The sequence below is a fragment of the Columba livia genome, chromosome 2 (assembly GCF_036013475.1).
Source record: "Columba livia isolate bColLiv1 breed racing homer chromosome 2, bColLiv1.pat.W.v2, whole genome shotgun sequence".
In the NCBI taxonomy this organism is placed as follows: Eukaryota; Metazoa; Chordata; class Aves; order Columbiformes; family Columbidae; genus Columba; species Columba livia.
This window is the reverse complement of record NC_088603.1, coordinates 157308140-157329603: the sequence shown is the minus strand read 5'-3', so window position 1 is coordinate 157329603 and position 21464 is coordinate 157308140. Positions and strand designations below refer to the sequence as shown.

The following is a 21464-nucleotide window of genomic DNA, read 5'->3' as shown; positions in this document are numbered from 1 at the left end:
GGTTATATATTATCTTGTACCAGCCTTTGGCTGCTCTACAAGGATACAAAAATTATTATGGCCTGGACATCTCGTGCAATATTTCACAGTTCTTTTTTTTAAGACAAGCATGGAAAATGGGTCATGTACCTGTAATTTTTCTTTACATAATAAGTATCACTTTTTTTTGCTTTCTTAAAGCATCCTGCCCCCATGTCTCTATACATGTGCATGTGGAGATAACCTGATGTCTCAGCTCTCTTCTCAACTACATTTGAGTTCCTTCTGCTTCAGACAGTACATCACATACCTCATCATACAGCAGCCCCAAATACTCCTCCAATATGCCAATTATACTACGCAGAGGATTAATTTGATTAGGAGTTTTAAACATAGCTACCTGTTAGGTGTGATCCCTTATCTATGTAAGAGTCCAGAGCACCACTATGTATCAGTTGAATGGGAGAAATACTGTTTCCACTTGAAACAGAAAATCCAGAAAAAGGTTTACACTTCCATATTGCCATATTCAGGGAGAGTTTAGGTAAGTAGATTGTGTGGTGAAATCCACATATTTGATTTTGCGTGCACAGAATTGAGGACAGGAGCCTAGATTTGTGTCTCTGCTGTGAATTAGGCATCACTTCTTCTGTGATCGTGTGCTGGTTCACTACTATCTCCATTTGGGATGTTCCACAATCACCATCCTTATCACTGATTTCTGGAGCAGATAACACTCCCTAGAGGTCTCCCGTCTACTTAGTCTCTACTTTAAACCTGCTTTGAGATCAGAGAGACTCCCAAACCAGCACATAAGAGCTACAGACTCTTTTTTTACCATTAAGTTTTCAGCCACAAGTCAGAAACTTTCACAAAGGTTACATGAGACCTTTAAAAATCTCCTCTTCAGAGGGAAACGTTTGTCTCACATCCATCATTGCAGAATCACAGAAAGAAGAAGAAAATTTCAAGTCTCATTATGCATCCAGTGAGGAATAAGTTGATTTTCTTTCAGTAAGCTGTAGGTTAAGCCACGCTTTTCATGACCTGCAGCGGTTTTGCACTAAGCTGCCACTATAAAAAAAATAGTGTTATGTGATATATCCTGGTATGGATTAGTTTTGTTCAAATGTAATATAGGCCTTTTTTTATTTCCTTTTTTCCTTACATTTTTTTTTACACAACAGAGGGTAAGAATGCTCTGAAAATAGTCCTGCCACAAACAAGCTGTAGAAATAAAGTTTTCAATAACCTAAAATAATGTGCAAATCCTGTAATAGTGACATTTCAAAACATACGCATACAGTGTATTCCAGCCTGACCTTCTGGCTGTGTAGCAGATAATCAAAAGAAGCCTTCTGCAAATCCACTTGTGATAAATAGATAAAAAGGGGTTGTCCCACATTCAGAAATGAGACTATTTAAGCAAGCTGGGTCAATGCCATGGTATATTTTAAAATAACTCAGGCTCACTGGGAAACACATAGCTTTGAGAATTTAAAATGTTTGGGGTCTGCCTTTGAGCATTTGGATTGGGACTGGACACAAGCAGTACAAACTCTGAAGTGATTTTCGCTTTGATACCAAATTGGCCAAATCACCAAATGACAGGTTATCTCGGCTGCCAGAGGAGAAATGAGACACACAGGTACCAGCCACGTGCCAGCAATTTCACATGGTAGGAGATACGTCTATCGTAGAAGGCATGTGCAAAATCAAATAACTCCCACCAAAACCAGAAAAGTTGCACTGGACAACTAATTTCTTAAATAAATCTGTAGTTAATGTGCATTCAAGTTTGCTGTTTTAATCACAGAATCACAGAATGACAGGGATTGGAAGGGACCTGGAAAGCTCATCCAGCGCAATCCCCCCGCCGGAGCAGGAACACCCAGATGAGGTTACACAGGAAGGTGTCCAGGTGGGTTGGAATGTCTGCACAGAAGGAGACTCCACAACCTCCCTGGGCAGCCTGGGCCAGGCTCTGCCACCCTCACTGAGAAGAAATTTCTTCTCAAATTTAAGTGGAACCTCTTGTGTTCCAGTTTGAACCCATTGCCCCTTGTCCTATCATTGGGTGTCACCGAGAAGAGCCTGGCTCCATCCTCCTGACACTCACCCTTTATATATCTGTAACCATGAATGAGGTCACCCCTCAGTCTTCTCTTCTCCAAGCTCCAGAGCCCCAGCTCCCTCATCCTTTCCTCACACGGGAGATGCTCCACTCCCTTCAGCATCTTTGTTGCCCTGTGCTGGACTTAAGATCCCGAGTAAAAGCTGGAAACAGTCAAACCTCAGAGCACTAGTCACGTTCATGCTTCTCTTTTCAGCTAGTGTGACCCTGGTACTTAGAATTAATTGAAGAAGATTGTACTATGTCTAAATGTTTATAGACAAGATTGAGTAGAACTGAAACCGAATGCTGATTAGGTGTCTGCCCAGGATAGATTTGGAGATCAAAATTGGACATAAACATTATACTGATTTGGAGGAAGAATGCTTGCTCGATCCGAATGAACAATGTTGAGAAATCCTTTTGCAAGCGAGTCCTCTGGGGATGCTGCAGCATCCTCGGTCCATTGTCATCACAGAGTTAAGCACAGACAGAAACTTGAAACAATTTGGCAAGAGCAATAATCGGACCAGTCGGGATCTGTCATCAGCATACCGGCCACTGCAAAAGAGTGATTAAATAGGAAGACACAGACAATTATCGAAGACTAATTGCTTATTGTTGCTAGAACTATATTTTAAATGTGTTTTTCTTTTTTAATTGCTTTTGGAGCGAGTGGAGTGTCCTTAATTCAATTGTAAAATATTTGGGAATGGGAAGCCAGCCAGGAATCAGGCAGCTCAGAGGTCTTCTGAAGGCAATTGCCTCTTTCACCAGCCTGTATTCATGTTCAGTCATCCTGTCCTCTGTAACTTCCCTGTTTTCAGGTCCATGCCCCTATATTAGCAGAAGGTCTCTGGGTTGTTGGTGCTTGCAGGAAGCAGCACTACTTTGTTCATGTCTTTTTCTGTATTTTTTATTCATCCCTGTCCAAGGACCTTGACCCAAAGAGGAGCTGAACTCTTCTGGTCCATCAGGGTTTTGGATCAGCAGGCTCTGAGTATAAGGGCACTTTCCAGGACAGGACTAGCAGGGGTTGGCAAGGTGAAATATTAATGTAATTTGAACATGTTACAATACAAATATCTGTATACCTCTGTGCTCTGTTACTATTGACTGCAATTAAATTATGCAGGGGATGGACTTGGCTCAGTATTTTGTCAGTATAATGATGAATGAACACGAGGATGTTATTCCGAGTTAAGATGTTCAGGTTTGGTGTGAGGAGCAGCAGATCCGAACCACATACAGAAGATTTTATGCAAATATCTACGAGGCTCTTGTGCTGTTAAATAACCATTCAGCATTTTCATGAAGAGAGTGACAGTGAACACAGTTTTTATATTCATAGAAATATCTTTTGTATGGATGTATTCAGCTGTGAAAATAGTGCAGGACCTCGTAATGGACGAACAAATGTAACCAGTGCGATATCTCTATGTGTAAATAATTTGCATGAATGGTTTGGAAAATGAAAAGAAACTGGTCTACATGAGGGAGAATAAGTGGGAAGAGGAGAAACAGAAGCAGTGTTTAGGTTAATATATTGGAAGGGATACATAAAAAAAATGAAGGAACCTGTTGTTTTAACGGGATGCCACATATTATCTGCCAGCTCCTCTGAACAGCTGAATGAACCCCAAATAAAAACTGGTAAAACTGTTGCTGGCTTGAAATGCAGCATGAGAGGAGGGACAGGGAACTTGCTTGTTTGGAGATAGGCAGGATCAGTTTGCTCTGTATACGGAGTCTTCCTGTAGTGCAGGTTTTTTTGTCTTTCTCCATTCTGAACTTTCATCCATCTGCATAATTTGTAAGCTCAGAAATGGACAGACTGGCTGGTCCTTTCATTGCTCTTTTAGGGCAATTAAAAGTAAAGCTGGCCTGGGCAGGCATTTTAATCAGCACTTTAGATTTGGTGAACACAGGAAAACTGAATCATTCTGCAAGACTTTCACTGCAGCAGCTCCGGATTGGGCTCTTGGTCTTTGGCTTTTCTCCATCAAAGCACATGATGGACTTTATCTAGACACATCAGTGTTGCTGCTCCCTTCTCAGACCACGGCTCTCCCAGTTCACAGATGAGTGAAACTACTGTTTTGGAACAGCTCTAACAGCATAAAAAATGGTTGATTGACTGAAATTCCCCTACCACAGTAGAGCCGATGCTTTGCTGGGCATGAAGATCTCTTTTACCTCTTTTGTGAGATGTATTTACTCATCTGGGCATCTCTTGCCTTGAATTTTGTTGACCTACTTGTTTTGTGTGAAGTCACGGCACTTGGAGGTGTTTGTCTTGAGCCAGGTTCCCAGCTGCAGCAAACATCAGGGCCCAACACATCTGCATCAGCTGGGGATTCAACATCAAGTTTAAGAGCAAATATACAATGGAAATTTCTCCACCTCCCACGGTAAAGATGGGCACAAACACCCTGCCTTCCTATGCAGCCCGTTCTTTAAAATCAACCCTAACTTGAGTGAGGAGAGTAAACAATCCTGGAAGATGCGTTTCCACTGAGATTAAACATGTATTTGTATACGGCTTTCCAAAATTAAACTTTCACAGTGGCAAACAGGGAGTTGAGTGTGGAAATGTAATTAGCCATGACTCAGGACTCTTAATGTACAGGTGGGACGATGAGTTGCGAGTGCTTACACGGAAACTTGAAGTAGCAAGATTGACTTACTGTCTCTTAATATGAGCATAATAAATAACGTGAAATGTTAATAATGTGGTGTTCGTTTCCAAGCTGCTCCTTTGGGTAACGTGCACCTGGCAGGTGACGGTAAATGATGTTTTTCTTGTGGGATAGTGGTTGTGTTCCTGTTAGTAACATTCATTCTTCCTCCTTGAGAGTTTTGAGATCCTGAAAGACACTATAAAAATTCTGGTCTATTATTCCGATGTATTTTTTTGTGTGTCAATGAGCATCACCTATCAGCCAGGCTGTGAAGCAGCTTTTCCAACTCAAAGATGGATTCATGGAGGTCCCAAAAGGCTTGGTTAAAGGCCAGCAGTGAAAAAGCAAGGCTTTCCAATCACCTTTCTTAGTGGCTTATATCATTCTAATCCTCTGCCTTCCAAATGTGTTGGGCAACATTTCCCCCCTTGGTACAATAATTACTTAGAGAAGGTCCTAGAGACAAACCAAGAGTGTTCCTGTGCCTCTTCATTGGTACGTGGCCAAGACTCTGTCCTTCCTTTCTTTTGTGACTATCAACGATTGCAGGTTAATGTTGGCACCCAAGGATGCTTCCCATAGGGGACATGTGTAGGTAAATGAGCAGGAAAGGGAAGAGAGAGAGGGGGGAAAAGCAGCATTCTGTTGGCTTATTAAAGTACTTTTTAAAGGATTTAACTTTTAATTAGAATGAGTTTGCTATGTGTTTGTGGGTCTTTTTCCCCTGACAGCCAGAGTTTACGCTTCCACATTTTTTATGTAAACATGCTGTTTGCATTAAACTTCTAATTTTCTGAAATACTGTTTATCTCGTATCTGAATCTTTGGAAGATGGAGATATGGCCAGGACTTTCTTCTGAGTGACTGTATCTTCCGATCGAGAGCTCCTGTGTGCTGAAGCCAGTAATGATTCACTCTCGCAGCAGTGGTGTGAGCAGTCTCAGCTTTTATACGCCATCTGTGTGAGTGAGCTGAATCTGCAGAAATGGGACCCTGTACACATGTCTTTTCCTCTGCTCATGGATGAAAATATTAAAGCAAAATCCGTATGGTCCACGAGATGTTTTCTGTGTCAGGAAGGGAGTAAAACTGCCTGTCAAACCAAGCTGTTCTCTCTGATGAGAGGGGACTGTTTTTAAACACTCCTTTCCATAGTATTTTGCACGCCAGCCGTGTGTGTTTTCTCATCTGACATCTCATTGAGAGACTTCAGCTTCAGTACTTCAGGAAGGAAGGGTGTGCTGGGAGGGAAGGAAATAATCTCTTAATGTGTACACAAGCACGTGTGCACACACAACCTTAAATTAATGAAAGAAAAGTAATCTGCTCGAGCCAAGCTTAATTGCTTTTCTATTTTTTTCGGATTTTCTATTTTCACATGGAGATATTGGGAAGCAATGCTCTGAGCTGTTATTAGATACAAAGGTGGAGGCAGAGGGCAAAGGATTCATTTACAATTCCTACAGCAAAGCATTGAATTTTAAAGCTAAAGGGAAAGTTGATGAGCAGCTTGAAAATAAAGGTTCATCCACTTAGCTGACTGAGTATTTCTAAAGGTTCATGCTGGTCTGGGGAGCCAAGTGTTCTCACAGCTCTAAGACCTGCTGGCTGGAGGAACCAGGAAAAAAAACAAGGGATTTATTTACATTTTCTTTTTTAAATGAAGGCACCTTGCAGGGAGAAACTTGAAAACATGAACTGCTATAAAGTCATGAATTAATATAAATGCATTTCTTTTGAGGGAAGCTTCACTTCTGTGGCAGTGAAGCGTAAATATGATACACACACACAAGCGCACACACTGTTATAACCACCACTTCTCCTTCATGGTCCTAGGGCAATCCTGCAGAAAGCAATTTGATCACGTTGGGCAGGAGAGCCCATAACATTAGAGTGTATTGCAAAGAAAACCAATTCCAAACAGGTTTTCTAGCTCTTTCCTAAAATGCAATGGTGAGTATCACTTCCTTTCACAGAATCACAGAATCATAGAATGGTTGAGGTTGGAAGGCACCTCTGGACTCATCTGTTCCAACCCCCTGTTCAAATGGGGCCACCTAGAGCTGGTTGCCCAAGACCGTCTTCAGATGGCTTTTGAGTATCTCCAAGGATGGAGACTCCTCAACCTTCCCGGCCAACCTGTGCTGGTCAATGCTCACCCTCACACTAAAAAAGCTTTTCTTGAAGTTCAGAGGGAACCTTCTGTGTTTTGATTTGCACCTGTTGCCTCTGATCCTGGGACCGGGCACAACCGAAAAGAGCCTGGCTCTGTCTTCATTGCTCCCTCCCTTTGGGTTTTTATAGATATTGATAAGATCCCCATGAGCCTTCTTTATGCTGAACAGCCCCAGCTCTCTCAGCCTCTCCTCAGAGGAGAGGTGCTCCACTTGCTTAATCCTCTTCATGACCCTTCACTGGACTCTCTTCACTATATCCTTGTCTCTCTTGTATTGACGAGCCCACAACTGGACACAACACTCCAGCTGTGGCCTCACCAGCGCTCTCATTGTCAAAAACTGGGCATTTCCTTTGGAAAGGGTAGATTGGCACAGGGACTGTTCCAACTGGGACACCAGCATTGGTTTTGTGTAGCTGCAGCCTGAGCCCTGCAGGGTTTCTTTGTGCCAGCTCTGCCAAGCCTCTTGTATCTGGGACTTGCTGCTGCATTTGGGCAGCTTTGGTCAAGGAGGGGTTTTCATCTGGGTAGCTCAGCTTTGCTGACCTAGCCTCTGGAAAAACACTCCCTTTTTGAACTTGTTTCTTCTTTGACACAAGTATTTTTTTAAATTTATTTTATTTCCCTGCCCCGAGATCCTGTGATAAGGCTTGTTCAGTTTGCCAGGCTAAAGGACATCATGACATGCATAATTTTGTAGTGTTTTTTTCTGTGAAAGCTCCTGAAGCATAGTGTCTTTTCTTGAAGAGGGGATATTACTAATGTAATTCCGATGCTGTTGGCAGAGGAATAATATGGTGTATGTCATAAGGCAAGCAACTGAGGAGGAGCTGGAGTGAGTGAAATGCCTCATGGGTGTATGAGATGGTGGGGATAGGTATTCACACAGAGGATGCTTTCTTACATGTGCCCAGGGCTTTCTCTTATCTCTGAACATGAACCCGTAGTGAAATAGAAATGTTTCTGTATTAATAGTGCATTGGAGATAACCCTCATCTGAAAAATACAGTAATGCTACACAACTGGGAATCCTTTCAGAGCAGGGAATTGGACCAGCAATCTCATAGTGTATTGGTAATGAAACATTTTGGTTCTATATAAGCAAATGGGCAAGGTTAGTGGACACATTACTCCAGCTGTCATTGTCCCAGCAGTAACCAATTTAGAGGCTTTGCATTTTCTGCTATCCCAGTAAGGGAAAGAAAAGTAGAAAGTTAAAAATAGAAATCCCAGAATGAGTTAAAGCGGAAAGAGTGAACAAGCTTGTAGTATTGCTGTATAATTTTAAAAACCCTTTTTTTCCCTATAATCTGGACCTTAATATATGTATTACTGTGCAAATTCTAGCAGTGTCTCTTCTGCTCCAAAAGGTCATCTCCATACAGGAGGGTTTATTCTGGCTGTAACATGTGAACATGGGCATCCAGCCCTGGATTATCTAGCTGCCATTTGTACCGATGATTCCTGTTTGTATTTCCATTCACTTGATGCTGTTGATTTGCAGGAGAATCATGAGAAGTTGCTTGTGACTTTTGCCTGTAAGGACAGAGGTTAAAAAGATATGTTCTGGTGCTTGTGTATAGATCATAATGGAGTGTTTTCATAGCTTTTTCAACCATTGTGGACAGATATTGGACCTTCATGAACTGGTTGTTGCAAGTGGTTTCCCTGCAATGGTACTCTACACAACACTGCAGCGTTGGGTCTTCTTTCCTAAGGTTGACCACCACGCACTCTTGGTTTCACTTAGGTTACTTTTTCTTCTTAAGTCTCCTACTAATCCAGCTTAATACAGGTTCTAAAGCAGGAGTCCGAAATAACGTGGAACTTTTTTCTTGATTTGCAGATATCCTCGTTGACGGCAAGCTTTGCGACTGCGATATCGTGGTGGACTGCAAAGTGGGGGATCCCGTCCCGTTGGAGGTGAAGCTGACCAACTGGAGCAAAAACAGCGTAGGGCCCTTTGCGCTCACCGTGACGCCCTACCAGGATTACCAAAACGGGGTGCACAACTACGAGCTGCAAGATGCCATCACCTTTGTGGGATCCAACACCTTCTACATCGATTCAGTAAGTCTTTCTATCAAGTGGGTCCCAATTCTGGATTATGTATATTTGCAGAAAAGGGCTTTGTTATTCAATTGTGCATTTTAAGGCACATTACTTCTTGGAAAGCACCACGATTGTGGCAGCTGTTGCTAAAGGTGCTGCTAGGTTTGGGGACATAGAATCATCTCTCTGAGATGGTTTAAGATTGTAATTTCCTGTTACGTGAACAACTAGCAAACTATCACTTTTGTTGACTCCAGATCTGAACCTAGATAAAATGTTTAATACCATATTGCCAGTCCCTTGAGCCATCCAGTGCAGCCTGCAGTAGTAGATTTTAAGTAACTTTTTCTCTTTAGTCCATAAGAAACATTCCCCAGGCTGAGCCAAGGAACTCAGCAAATCAGTTTTAGTCAGGTCCTGAGGAAATGCAACGGACTACAGAAAGAAGATGTTAACCATTAATGACCAAAATTATGAGATGCTTCATGTCCTTGTCACGACAAAGAAAAATTGAAAACATGCTTAAATGAGACAAAAAAGTCTCTTTTTAGAACAATTGAGACTTTTATGTTTCTCTCAATTTCTTCTTTATAAAACTCAAGTCTAGTAGCTTTTTGCTTCTAAGGCAAGACACTGAAAATACAGATACAGCTACACTTTCCCACATCCTTCCTCCAAAAAAATGCAACAACACAAAATCAGGAATGAAAAACATATGGACAGTACTGCAGAGTGGAATAAGCAGTATTTCTGGTAACTTATAAAATAAACATGAAGAAGAGGGTGAGTGTTTGGGATAGTGCTTAGGGCCTTTGCTTAGGTCAGCTCTTCGGATAGGTAATAAAATGTACCTGTCAAAACTGAATATTTAAGTGAGCCTTAGTAAGAAGAAAATTAAAGGTTAACCACAGGAATAGTCGCCATGCTTATTTTTCAGAAACTATTTCAAAAAAGCTAATGAACGTGGAGTACACCATCAACTTGAATTTTAATGGGGGCTCAGTATATTCTTGGCTGAATAATTTAGGTATGTCAACAGAAATAATCAAGAGATGTCTTTCTTTCTGACAATGTGGATTTTTTAATCAGAGTGGCAGTGTTTGGATGTCTGGCCACCCAAGGGCCTGACCCTCCAGGCTAATGAGGGAAAAGGGAGATGTCAGCATGATGTATTCTTACCTTCTGATTGAGTCTTCTATGGCGGAACAAGTCAAGAGGTCACATCTCTTGTGCCTTCCCATATGTTACAGTCCCCGCTTTTGCCCCATTATTCAGTATTGAGAGATTTCTCCTGTAAACACAGTCCCCAGTAAGTTAAAAATAGAGAGTTTTGTTGGGGTTTTTTTTCTGCTATTTGTCCTTCTTGTCATCCATAAAGGTGAAATTAAGAAACCGTTTACTCTTAGACATGAAGTGTTATCTTTCACGGTATGTAGTGTTGATACTTGTCCTACACAGGCTCCCAAAGAAAATGCTTAGTCTGATTTCTTTGAGGCATAGAGCCCTGATAGTGGAAGAAAAATCTTCAAACAGTGTATCTAATTCTGTCAGAGGCCTTTTTGTCCCCAGTAATAACTAATTCAGTAATGGAAAAAAATTTCAGAAAGCTGCACCGGTTTCGGAGACAAGTAGAAAGTCCTGGTTTGTGCATTTGGTGCTTCAGGGAAGGATGAACATACTCAAAATTATGTTCATGCTCTGGGTCTGGCAGAAACTCAGATGCTGGTTAAGAAACTGAAGAAGTTCATGTTTGGGTGAGGTGGAAGATTATTGGAGTTTCTCTTTTTCATAAAAGAAAGCTGAGACACTGGACCAGATTCCCTGCTGGTGTAACTCAGTGCTGTTCTATCGAAGCTATTAAACATCTGCCCATTATTTTTGTAAACGGAGGTCATGGGCACATGATTATTTTGCTTGGTTAATGGAGGTGGATTGAGATGCTCCTGTTTCCCAGCTGCTTGTTTCTGTCCCTCTGCGGGAAGATGCTCCCCCCTTCCCCAGCAGACCCAGCGGGAAAGGTGGCGTGAGCATTTATTTGCGTGCAAACTTGGCCAGTTTAGCAAAAACTATGTTTGTCAGCAGTTTAAGCTAATTGGGCTGACTTTACACTGACACTGGCAAGGAGGTGGTGACATGATTTATTGCACTGCTGAGCTGGGTGGGAGGAAGGGTGGAGAACTGGCATATGGTTTGGTGTATCAGTAATGTACAGTCAAGAACAAGTGGGAGCATCAGGTATTACAGCATGAGAATATACTTCTCACGCCCTGAAAATTTCGCCTGTTGTCATGCTGATGCGGAAACTACAACATCATTGGTCCTCAATTCAATATGATCTCTTTGGGGAAAAACAAACCCAAACCCCCTCTTCTTTCCCAAATGTTAATTTCATACTAAGGCTGATGCTCAGCAAATCACAATTATTTTTGTTTCCAGATTAAAAAGTTAAAAATCAGTTTCTGCTGCTATCTGAAAGACAGGGGATATATACAGGACTTTTCTGTGTACACATGCTACTTCACGGCATTAATATAAATTGGTTAAAGGGTAAAAGTCATATGATTTTATAGTTCTCCTTTTTTGCAACTTGAAGTCTGGGTTAGATGAATTATCTGAAGGCAATGAGTGTTTTTCCGCCTTTTTGTGCTCCTACTTCAGTTTAGCGCAGCAGTCTGGGTTTATGTCACAAAGTCTGCTGGAATGTACTACTTCAAAAAGCAAATTCTTTTACTGAAAATTTTAAAATATATGGAGGTATTTCCATGCATTTTAAATTAAGTAAAATCTTTATTTTTAAGCACAACTTCTAATTTGGTTAACATTACCTTTCTATGTATTTAAGAGAAAAAAAAAGTTACTTCATCAGTTGTCGTTTAGATAGGAAATATTTTTGTTTGGTGTGGGGTTTTGAAACATGAGATGACACGGTAGGTCCCCACCCATTAAAATACATTGCACTGAATTGGTTTTTTATCTGAATTCACAACCTGAAGTATATCTTCAGCCATATTATTAAAAATCCTTAGTTCTTACCAATCTTTTCTTTTGACTAATTAGTTGATCAGACAGTCGCTTCTTGCCAAATTAAAACCAAAAAAAATCATCTTCTTTGAAGATTCCTGTAACTATCAGCAATTCATCTTTCCTTGTTTTTCCTGCTATTGCTATTACAATTCTCAAGCAGGTTTTTTTCCTGCGGGTGTTGCCCCGCACTAGCTCAAGTGATTGGTAGTGGAGACGAGGAGAAATTCATCAGTAGATGGTCATTTCGAATCAGCTCAGAAGCTATGATGAACATTTGCCCGCTTCTGGCAGGTCCTCTGTGGCCCATCTGGAACAAATTAGTTTTCTTGGCACCGTTTTACTTGCACTGTAAACTCTTTGGGGCAGCGAACAGTAGCTGGCACTAGCCCTAATCTCCAACTGAGCTCCCTAAGTACTACAGCAGTATAAATAAGTAGTAATTAGTTCTAAGCAATCTCAGTCCCACATGGTAACCTGAATCGGGGAAGGATGAGGCTGGAGCTAGAAACTTCATTTTTCTTCTGTCTCAGTGGAACAGAGGAGTAATGTGGGCATTTTTTTCATGATTCCTCAGTCATGCTTTTCTAGGGTAGAAACTTCCCATCTTTGGTTGCCATGCGAAGGATTTGGTGGAATTTTAGTGGAATCTCTTTTGCCTGACTCAACTCAATGGCACCCCAGGTTGGCACAATGTATAAGCAAGTATCCAGGTGGTGTGCTGCTCGATCAAACAATACAAATTTGGTCTGGATCGGACACAAGTATGTGATCTTCGTGTTTCTCATGGGTTAGCTGGATCGTGCATTGCAATCAGTGGGATGGTGGGTACTGTCATCTACAGCAGGAAATGTCTGACTTGTGTAGACATCAGAACAAGTCACCCTGAGCTCCCCTCATGGGCAGTGGAGAGCTGGTCATCGAGGTTGATGGAGTTTAGGGGAAATCTTACCTCATTCTACATTTGATCAGATGAATCCTTGTGTGTTCAACAGCCGGCTCAGATGTGGACATCCACTTTACAGGCATTTGGATGCATTCAGTTCCAGACTGAGACATCTGAATGAATAGGTGTTACCATGGATGCTGGTCAGCTAAGCTCCCATTAGTCAATGGAGATGGAGTCTTCATCCAGTAGAACCTGGCTAATGCCAACATAGACACCAGGGGTGAGGTTCTGTTGCCTAGTGGTAGTTGTCTACTATCATTTAGGTGCTGTGGGCATCCCACTTGGCCTCCACCTACTGCCAAAAATCCTATAAATCATCCTGCAGATCTTGCTAGCCCTTTAAAGATGTCTCAGTGACTTAGGTCATACCAAATGTCATGAGGTACCTATGTTTAGGCAACTGTATCCTGACTCTGTAGGCTTGCCAGGTAGACCACTGTGTGTTTACTCCACTGGCTGAATTAAATAGGTGTCTTCTTTCTGTAGTAGGAACTTAGATACCTTATGTGCAGGGAGACACCTAGAAGTAGGTGGTTTAACCTTAAAATTAGCCCTGTGCCCAGTATACTTGTTGGTTTGGACCTGGCCCTTCACTGACCTGAATGTTGCAGATGTACTTGTGGTCTTCTGGGAATGTTTGTAAACAGCCTCACTAGAGGGACAGCCTGACTTCCCAAAGTTATTTTGGAAGAAACTTCTTGTAACTTCTGCAGAGCCACTTTCATCTCAAGAGTGCAGAGGTTTCAAGCTACTTTTGCTTCCCTGTTTCTTCCTCAAACCACAAATGTTGAAGTGGTTGTACAAGCGGTCATGCAGATGTGGATAGACCCCAAACCATGAGCACTGGTGTCTGGTCTGTGTATACTGTGCATAGGCAGATGGGCAGCAGACAGAACTGGGCACATACCACTACCTTCCTCGCCGAGTCTTCTCACTTTTGATGAAAAAGATGATGACTGGTGCAGAGACCTGTGCTGTGAAGGCAGGAGTAACCAGCAGCCATGTAGTCAGAACTTCAAATGAGTGAAAAGACTGTGTTTATCCCAATGTGCCTGAAGCCACCTTCCTGCCTGTCAAGGCCTATGATCAGTGCTGTTACAGATATTTCTTCATGGTGCAGCTAGATTTGTAAAAAATGGACTGCGAGCTTGAAAATAGTATAGAATCATAGAATCATTAAGGTTGGAAAAGTCGCTCAAGATCGAGTCCAACCATAACCTAAATCTAGAACTAAACCATGTCCTTAAGAGCTTCGTCATGAGTCCTGAGGAGGCTTGATTTGCTGTTTGCCTCCACCCATTGCTTGCATTAGTGCCTGCCTCTGTCGTCCTCTGGATGCAAGTACACATCTGTTCCAGTGACGTGGAAATAAGGCAGGCAGCCCCGGGAGGAGGGGAAGAAAGCAAGAGGGGATACTGCTTGATGTTGTTGTGCATGTCCAGATGCAATGCCAGAGGGCAAGAACTTCTACCCAGTGAGGAGGGGAGATGCCAAGGACAGGGGTCAGGAGAACAGCTGTGGCTGTACTGGTCGCTCATGTGAATGATATGATGCTGATACAAGTTTTCTGTAGGTCAGCAAAAGTGCTCAGCACCAAAGCCGCAGCGAATGTGGGCTCTGCCAGCTCTGGTGATGTTGCTGCTTATGGACAGCCACGCCTCTATGCAGGAGGAGCAATTTAGGGAGGTTCAGCAAAGAAGCCTGATGCTCCAGAGGACTATATGGGGTGCATGTATAGAAAAACCTAGTATAGGAGAAAACCGAATGAAACAGCTTGTTCTCCTCACACCTGAAAGCTACAGAGAACATTCCTCACTGGAGGTGTTGACAGGCAATTTTCATCCCTCTGGAGTCTTCTTGCTGTGCCCCACACTCCTGGAAACTTTTTCTAGTGGTTTGTCTCTCTTCTTTTCCCCACTGTGGTTTAGTCACCATCTTTGTTCTGATCTTCCTATGCAACAGCAAGATGCCCTTCAGCAAAGGGTATCCATAGGCACTTGCCCAGTTAATACCCCATTGTTGATGTTCCAGTTTACCAATTTTTTTATAGTGGGCAGTAATCCTGATAACCTGTCTCAGAGCCTCAGCCACATTCCATCACTACTCCAGGTGCTCATGTCCCATCGGTTCCCAGCGATGCCCCTTGCAAAGATTTTCTCTCCCTGAATACAATCAAGTCCAGAACATCTGGACAGCTCAGTGCTTGCCGATCCAACATCAGAGCTTCTGCTGTGGTTGGGCTTGGGTCTTGGCTTAGCTAACTAGTGGCATGTGATGCTTTCATTTGGAATCAACGCTGGATCCTGTAACATGGTAGGCACTGAGTTTTTTGGAAATGGACAAATAAAGGCCCACTACCAGTGAGTACTCACATAGAAAAGAAAATATATGGGCACAGGGCTACTTGTAAAAGTGGGGATGACCCCATGAGTATATTATTAACTGGTGGTTTCAGAGTCCACAGATCAGAAGGGAACTGGTAAGATGATCTTGATTGAGTAAAGACCAGTACGAAGGAGCATCAGGTGCCCTTTATTATGTCTTTTCTACTGGCAGTTTTTTTTTATAAATTCCATCCAATAGAATGGCTTTGTACTGATTCTGTTTTTTTCATCTGCAGCAACTCTAAACGACTTCCAGGCACCCTGAAACCGGATTTAACATATACAGATATTAACATAAATAGATATTAATTCAAACATTATCACATGCTGAACAGTCGTGGGAATTTTGAAGTTAGAAATTATTTAAGTGTTTTGCTGAAGTGATGGACCAAGATATATTATTTGTTGTAAAGATATGGTTAACATGAATTCTGTATTTCATCGGACAAGTTAACTCAGAATGGCTACTTTTCATGGAATGTTTCTTACTAAACTGAATTGTTTCAATAGTAGTGAATATTAAAGATTCCTGATAGAATTGGCAGTCAGATTTTGGCTGAATAATAAGTCAAAATGAACTTATTTTATTATAGCTGAGTTGTTAAATAGTGTTTAACCATGTGTTAATAATTCAGAGCCATTATTTAGACCTTTAATACAGATATTGATAAATGCAATGTGAGGAAAGATATTCTTGGATATTCAAGACATTTTGGGTGACTTCTGCCTTAAAGCAACTCTGTTCTGGCATCAGTGGCTCCTGAAGAGCCTGGTTTGGGCTGTGCCACAGCCTTGCTGCATGAGAGAATAACAGAGGATTTCATTTTTAGTGCTCTGGTTTTACCATTGCTAGAACAGGGACAAGATTTTCGCTCCTTTTCGTGAGAAGGCAACGTTGAGATGTGAATCTAGAGTACTTTGAGATCAATTGAAGGAACTACTGCATTGCAAAGTGCAGTTATTTTGTTTTGTTGCTGGTTTAATTATACTGATTTTCACGTTCTCTTTTTCAGGTGAAGCCGACCAAAGACTCTGTGTACTTTGGAGCACTTCTCTTTCTCTACACAGGCGACTTCTACCTGAATATCAAATTCCATGAGGACAACTGCAGCAAGGAGCTGCCTCTCTCCTGGTTCTGCCTTCCTAGTGTCCACATCCGGGCTATGGAGCCCATGGTCCAAACTCAGCCCTAAATGTACTGTGCGCTGTCTGATTAACCACAGCGCACAGAAATGCTTGGCACATCCTCTGCTTGACCCCAGCTTGTTTCTGTCCAACCCCAGGCCACAGTTTCTACTTTGGAGGAACAGCTGAACACTTTCTGAATTGGCTGATAGTCATTTGGGCAGCTGCTTTAGCTAATTTCAGAGAGAAAGAGAGTGAGATTATAACTATGCTAGAGTTTTCCTCTATTTCCAAAAAAGCCTTTGAAACTGCTAATATATGCATTATACTTTTATATACCCTATTGATATCTGTGGGTTTGAAAGGGTCTTGAGGGTTGAATTTAAAAGCACTGAATTTAACCATGTGTTTGAGGGTCACAATTCCAGCTTGAATAATCTCGTTTTAGCATTTTTCAACGAGAGCTGTATACCTGTTTGAAATGCCTCCTGGCTTACGCTGGACCCATGGCACATACCCTTGAGATGTAGTTGTCTCTCAGACTTGTTCCCAGGTTTGTTCTTCTTCACTTATTTGCGGAGTATTTGGTGTCTTTGGTAGTAAATAGCAGTAGTGATGCTTTTTGCTGTGTTACTGAAAGTAGGAATAGAAAATGTGCCTCCAGTTATTCTCTTCCTCCCCTGAACCTAGTGCCACTTGCTCCTAGTAAAGTCACTGCCTTTAGTTTGGTAGATCTATGAACAAGAAATGAAAGATGGCAATGAAGACCTAAAGAGTTTTGTCCTTGAAAAAGGAAATAAGCCACCTGTTGGGTTGCCTAGGGCTTGCTTGTGAATTTGGGCTTTCACAGTTCTGTTTTATACAATGACAATTGCTTGAAACGTTTGCAGACACTTAAAGAGCCACCAGAATTAATCAGCTGGTCATTAATAACACTTTGCGTGAGTTTTTTGCAAACTCTCCTTATCAGATTTTTCATGCTAATAGACTGGGTTTGATTACGCGGTTGTTTTTCTTTCTTCTTTTTGTTAGAATGATTAAGTTTAATTATTAGGCAATTAAGGCTGTGGAATCCTGGCCATAAAAGTAGTTGATGAATGTACTGAAAATTTAGCCTGTTGTCTTTCAGAATAACGTTTTGTATAAAGAGACCTACATCCACACCATGTAAAGCAGGGAGATGTCTTAGTTGTATGATTAATATATTCTTTTATGGACCATATATTTCAAACCTGTCTCAGTCTTTTCTTACATTTACAGCCTGCAGCTCTTATATTTGGTGACAGCGTACTTTTGGGGGTAGATACACCAAGATGTGGCAGGGGTGCTCCAGTTTGCTCCGGTTAGCTCTATACGTGCTAAATCTACATGCACAACCTCCTTGCAGATTCTTTTTGTTTGTTTAGGCTTCATCCAAATGTGAGCACACCACTTCACGCCTGACCTGGTCCATCCTGCTCATGCTGTGGAGCACCAACCCAGTTTGCTCATTCTTGCTCCTTGCACCATCCCCAGTTGTACTTTTAGATGTGACTGGTGTTTTCCATAGGAAAGACCATGCTCAAAACTCCATGTTTGCAAATGACTGTAATGTGTTAATCCTAAATATATTTATAAATAGAGGGAACTATAGCTGTAGCATGATAGCTATATTTCCACTGTATGCGGGGTATTATCTCTGAAAACCTATATTGTGGCAATGTTATCAGTGTTTGCTCTTGAGCTGTGGCTCTGCACACAGCTTTGAATGCCAGAGTGGAAGTCTCTGGTCTTAAACTGGTGGACATTTGAGACCAATTGAAGATCTACTTGCAATGATGTATTGCTCTGTCAGCTGCCAGCACGCCATGTCCAGTAAGAAAACTGTTCCTTAGAATTGCACAGCGGCTCTGGGCCAGAGACACCCGTGGAAAGAATGTCACGGGAAGAGGGTCCAACCAGCCAAGTAGGGCATTTTTTTTGTTGGTGGAGCTTAGTTGACCAGTTTGTGCCATGAAGCCGAATTCTCTGTCACTACATAGGCATATACACAGAAAAATAAGATACCAGGAGAGTGGGAATTAAACCAGTTAATCTTCTCCATGAAAGCTTGCTTTAGACATGTGTCTCTGGGCTATGTTACATAGCACTGTTGCGGCAAAATCCAAATTGGGTTTTATTCAGTATTCCCAGCAGGTAATCTGCAGATGCCAGGGATACAGCTAAGGGTTTGTACGGATCGCATTGCATTTGAAACAAAAATATTGGGAAGCAAATGCTGCTTCAGTGAGGATGCTTTGGTTTACCCAGTTAAGGTATAATTTCCTAGTTTATTTTTGAGAGCATTCTCTGAGAGCAGAGGATATTGTTCTGTGAAACCTGTACTGGGATGCAGCACTCCTGTGTCCTTTACCTGAAAAGGATCCTGATCCACAGCCTGATGAAGCTGTTGGAACCGGGACAGATTTTATTATAACAAAAGCAAGTGGCGTATTTCCTCGTTTTCCAATATGCCATCATAAATCTCCCATATGAGCTCATAAATATAAATCCTTATGTGCGAGCTGACCATTAATGGTCTATCTGTTCATTATGTAGTAGACCACTCTGTCCCTTGTCAACTTTGATGCTTAGTTGCTTTTGGCATTTATTATATCTTTCCCGATTTTCTCACACTTCTACTTGTCTTGGTAAGAGAGAGAAAACACAAGAAATCAAGAAATTTTTCCTTCTGGGAATCATTTGTGACTTGTCCAGAAGGAGTATATTTAAGTGTCAGTGTAATTTGGAAAAGGTGAGGGGTACTTGAAATGAGAATACTACATCATTTTTTGTTTTCTTTTTAATGGACGTTTTCACTGGGCTTGCTGTCAGGATTGGTCCTTGCAGTGCTTGAAAAGAAGGCTGATACTTTTCTGATCTGCTCTCCTTTTCTGGAACCAATAACTTGTTTTTATTTCTCTGAACCACCCAGCTATTATTTTGAACACGATGAGCCAAACTGCACATTGTTACACAGATGTAAATCTGATATGATCCAACTTGGTTGAATTAAATCATTCCTAATTTAAATCACCATTACTGAGAGCAGATGTTGGTCCAATATATGTATGCATTAGAGAAGTATAAGTAATGTAAATTTAACTGTCTGAATAAATACTTACCTTGCATTATTTACACCTCTGCCTGTCTCTTCTGTCTATAATTCTATAGTGTTCTTGTATGATTTTTCTGGTAATAATAATGTATCTCTTGGTGTTGCATTCTGTCTCTGAAAGGAAAAAGTATTAGACCCTAGAACTGAAGTTTTGGCCTCACTCAAACTTTCTCTTCCTATATGAACTCAGAGCTGATGGAAGATGTATATTCCATAGTTTGGCTCCTGTGTCAGTGTCCATTAACTGTCAGCTGTAGGAGGAGATATGCACTCATGTGAAAGGTTGCTTGTGCCTCAGTATCCTGATATTGATGACAAGGGTAATGAAACACTGGCTCAGGTTGCCCAGAGAGGTGGTGGATGCCCCGTCTCTGGAAACATTCAAGATAAGGTTGAACAGGGCTCTGAGCAACCTGATCGGGGTGAAGATGTCCCTGCTCATGGCAAGGATGAGCTTTGAAGGTCCCTTCCAACCCAAACTATTCTATGGTTCCATCATCCTTTCCATCCTCCACAGAAACAGCTCAGAGACTGGAAGGAGGACCACTTACGGAGGTGGTGCATCTGGGAAGAGGGATTGTAAGCACTTATTTTGTGTGCACCATCTAATGTCCAGCCCTGTTTGAGCTTCTTCTGTCCAGCGGTCCTGAGGCTTCTTTGTATGGGTTCCCAGTCTGGAAGATCTTAAGCTCTCATTAGTGACAGACAGCTACACTGTCCCTTCCTTGGATTCTCTGGCTCTCTTCTGAATGTGGGTACTATGACTCCTCACTGAAGTGGGACTGTGCATCCATCCTGCTTGCACTACATGCATTAGAACAGTGCCATCTACCAACTCCCTGGGATGTTAAGCATGACTTCCAGAGTGCTGGGCTTGCAATTCGGCTGTTTGGGCACAGGTAGGATTTGAAGGCTTTTCTCCACTTACCACCTTCACAGAGATTTGTAAAAAATAACACATTTTACACAGAATCATAGAATCATTTGGGTTGGAAGAGATCCTTTAGATCATCAAGTCCATCCAAAACCTAAATCTAGCACTAAACCATGTCCCCGAGAACCTCATCTACATGTCTTTTAAACACCTCCAGGGGTGATGACTCCACCACTTCCCTGGGCAGCCTGTTCCACTGCTTCACACCCCTTTCCATGAATAAATGTTTCCTCATACCCTCTGAACCTTCCCTGGCACAACTTGAGGCCCTTTTCTCTCATCCTAAAGAAGACAAACAGATCTGAACAATTTTCTGTAGTCAATGATACATGTTTACCTGTGGAGGTAAGACCTTTCTTGGACTTAGGTCAGGGTCCTTGGGTTGTTCAGCCTTTTTCTGTTTTAGCTCTCAGTTTTTCATCTCTCTCTTTCTGACCTCATCCTTCTCACCAACTCTTCCACTTGCTGCTCTTCTGCTTTTCTTTGGTTGGTCCCAACAGAAAGGATCAACATGACCCTTTCTCTCTCCTTCGTCTGCATCTCCATCAGAGCTATCCTAACACTTTGATCATCTGGGGAAGACAAAAAAATTGCTTAAAACCCTAATTTGGTTGTTAAATTGGAGTTTGGTTTTCATATTCTCACTTAAAAGCATCTCGAGATATTTCAGTTGAATGAGACCTTATCTATTTTGTTACCATCTGATGTTGCTTGTTGGAATTATAGAGTCACAGAATGTCCTGAGTTGGAAGTGGCCCACAAGGATCAAGTCCAACTCCTGTCTCTGCATACGGCAAACTCAAAGTTGACATCATGGGTCTGAGGGTTTAGTCCAATCGCTTCTTGAATACTGTCAGGCTTGGGGCCGTGACTACCTCCCTGGATTGATAGTTAGGCTACTAAATTTATGATGC

At 41.9% G+C, this 21464-nt stretch overlaps 1 protein-coding gene across 7 annotated transcripts in view; it reads left to right on the top strand.

Annotated features, from left to right (window-relative positions):
- Nucleotides 1-19638, top strand: part of TRAPPC9 (trafficking protein particle complex subunit 9) — a 525236-nt gene extending 505598 nt beyond the window's left edge. For all 7 annotated transcript variants that reach the window (XM_065054500.1, XM_065054503.1, XM_065054502.1 and 4 more), the window contains 2 exons: nt 8796-9019; nt 16369-19638. In XM_065054500.1, the coding sequence (XP_064910572.1) occupies nt 8796-9019; nt 16369-16548 (404 nt within the window). In that variant the 3' untranslated portion in view covers nt 16549-19638. The remainder of the gene's footprint in view (nt 1-8795; nt 9020-16368) is intronic.
- Nucleotides 19639-21464: the final 1826 nt, after the last annotated feature.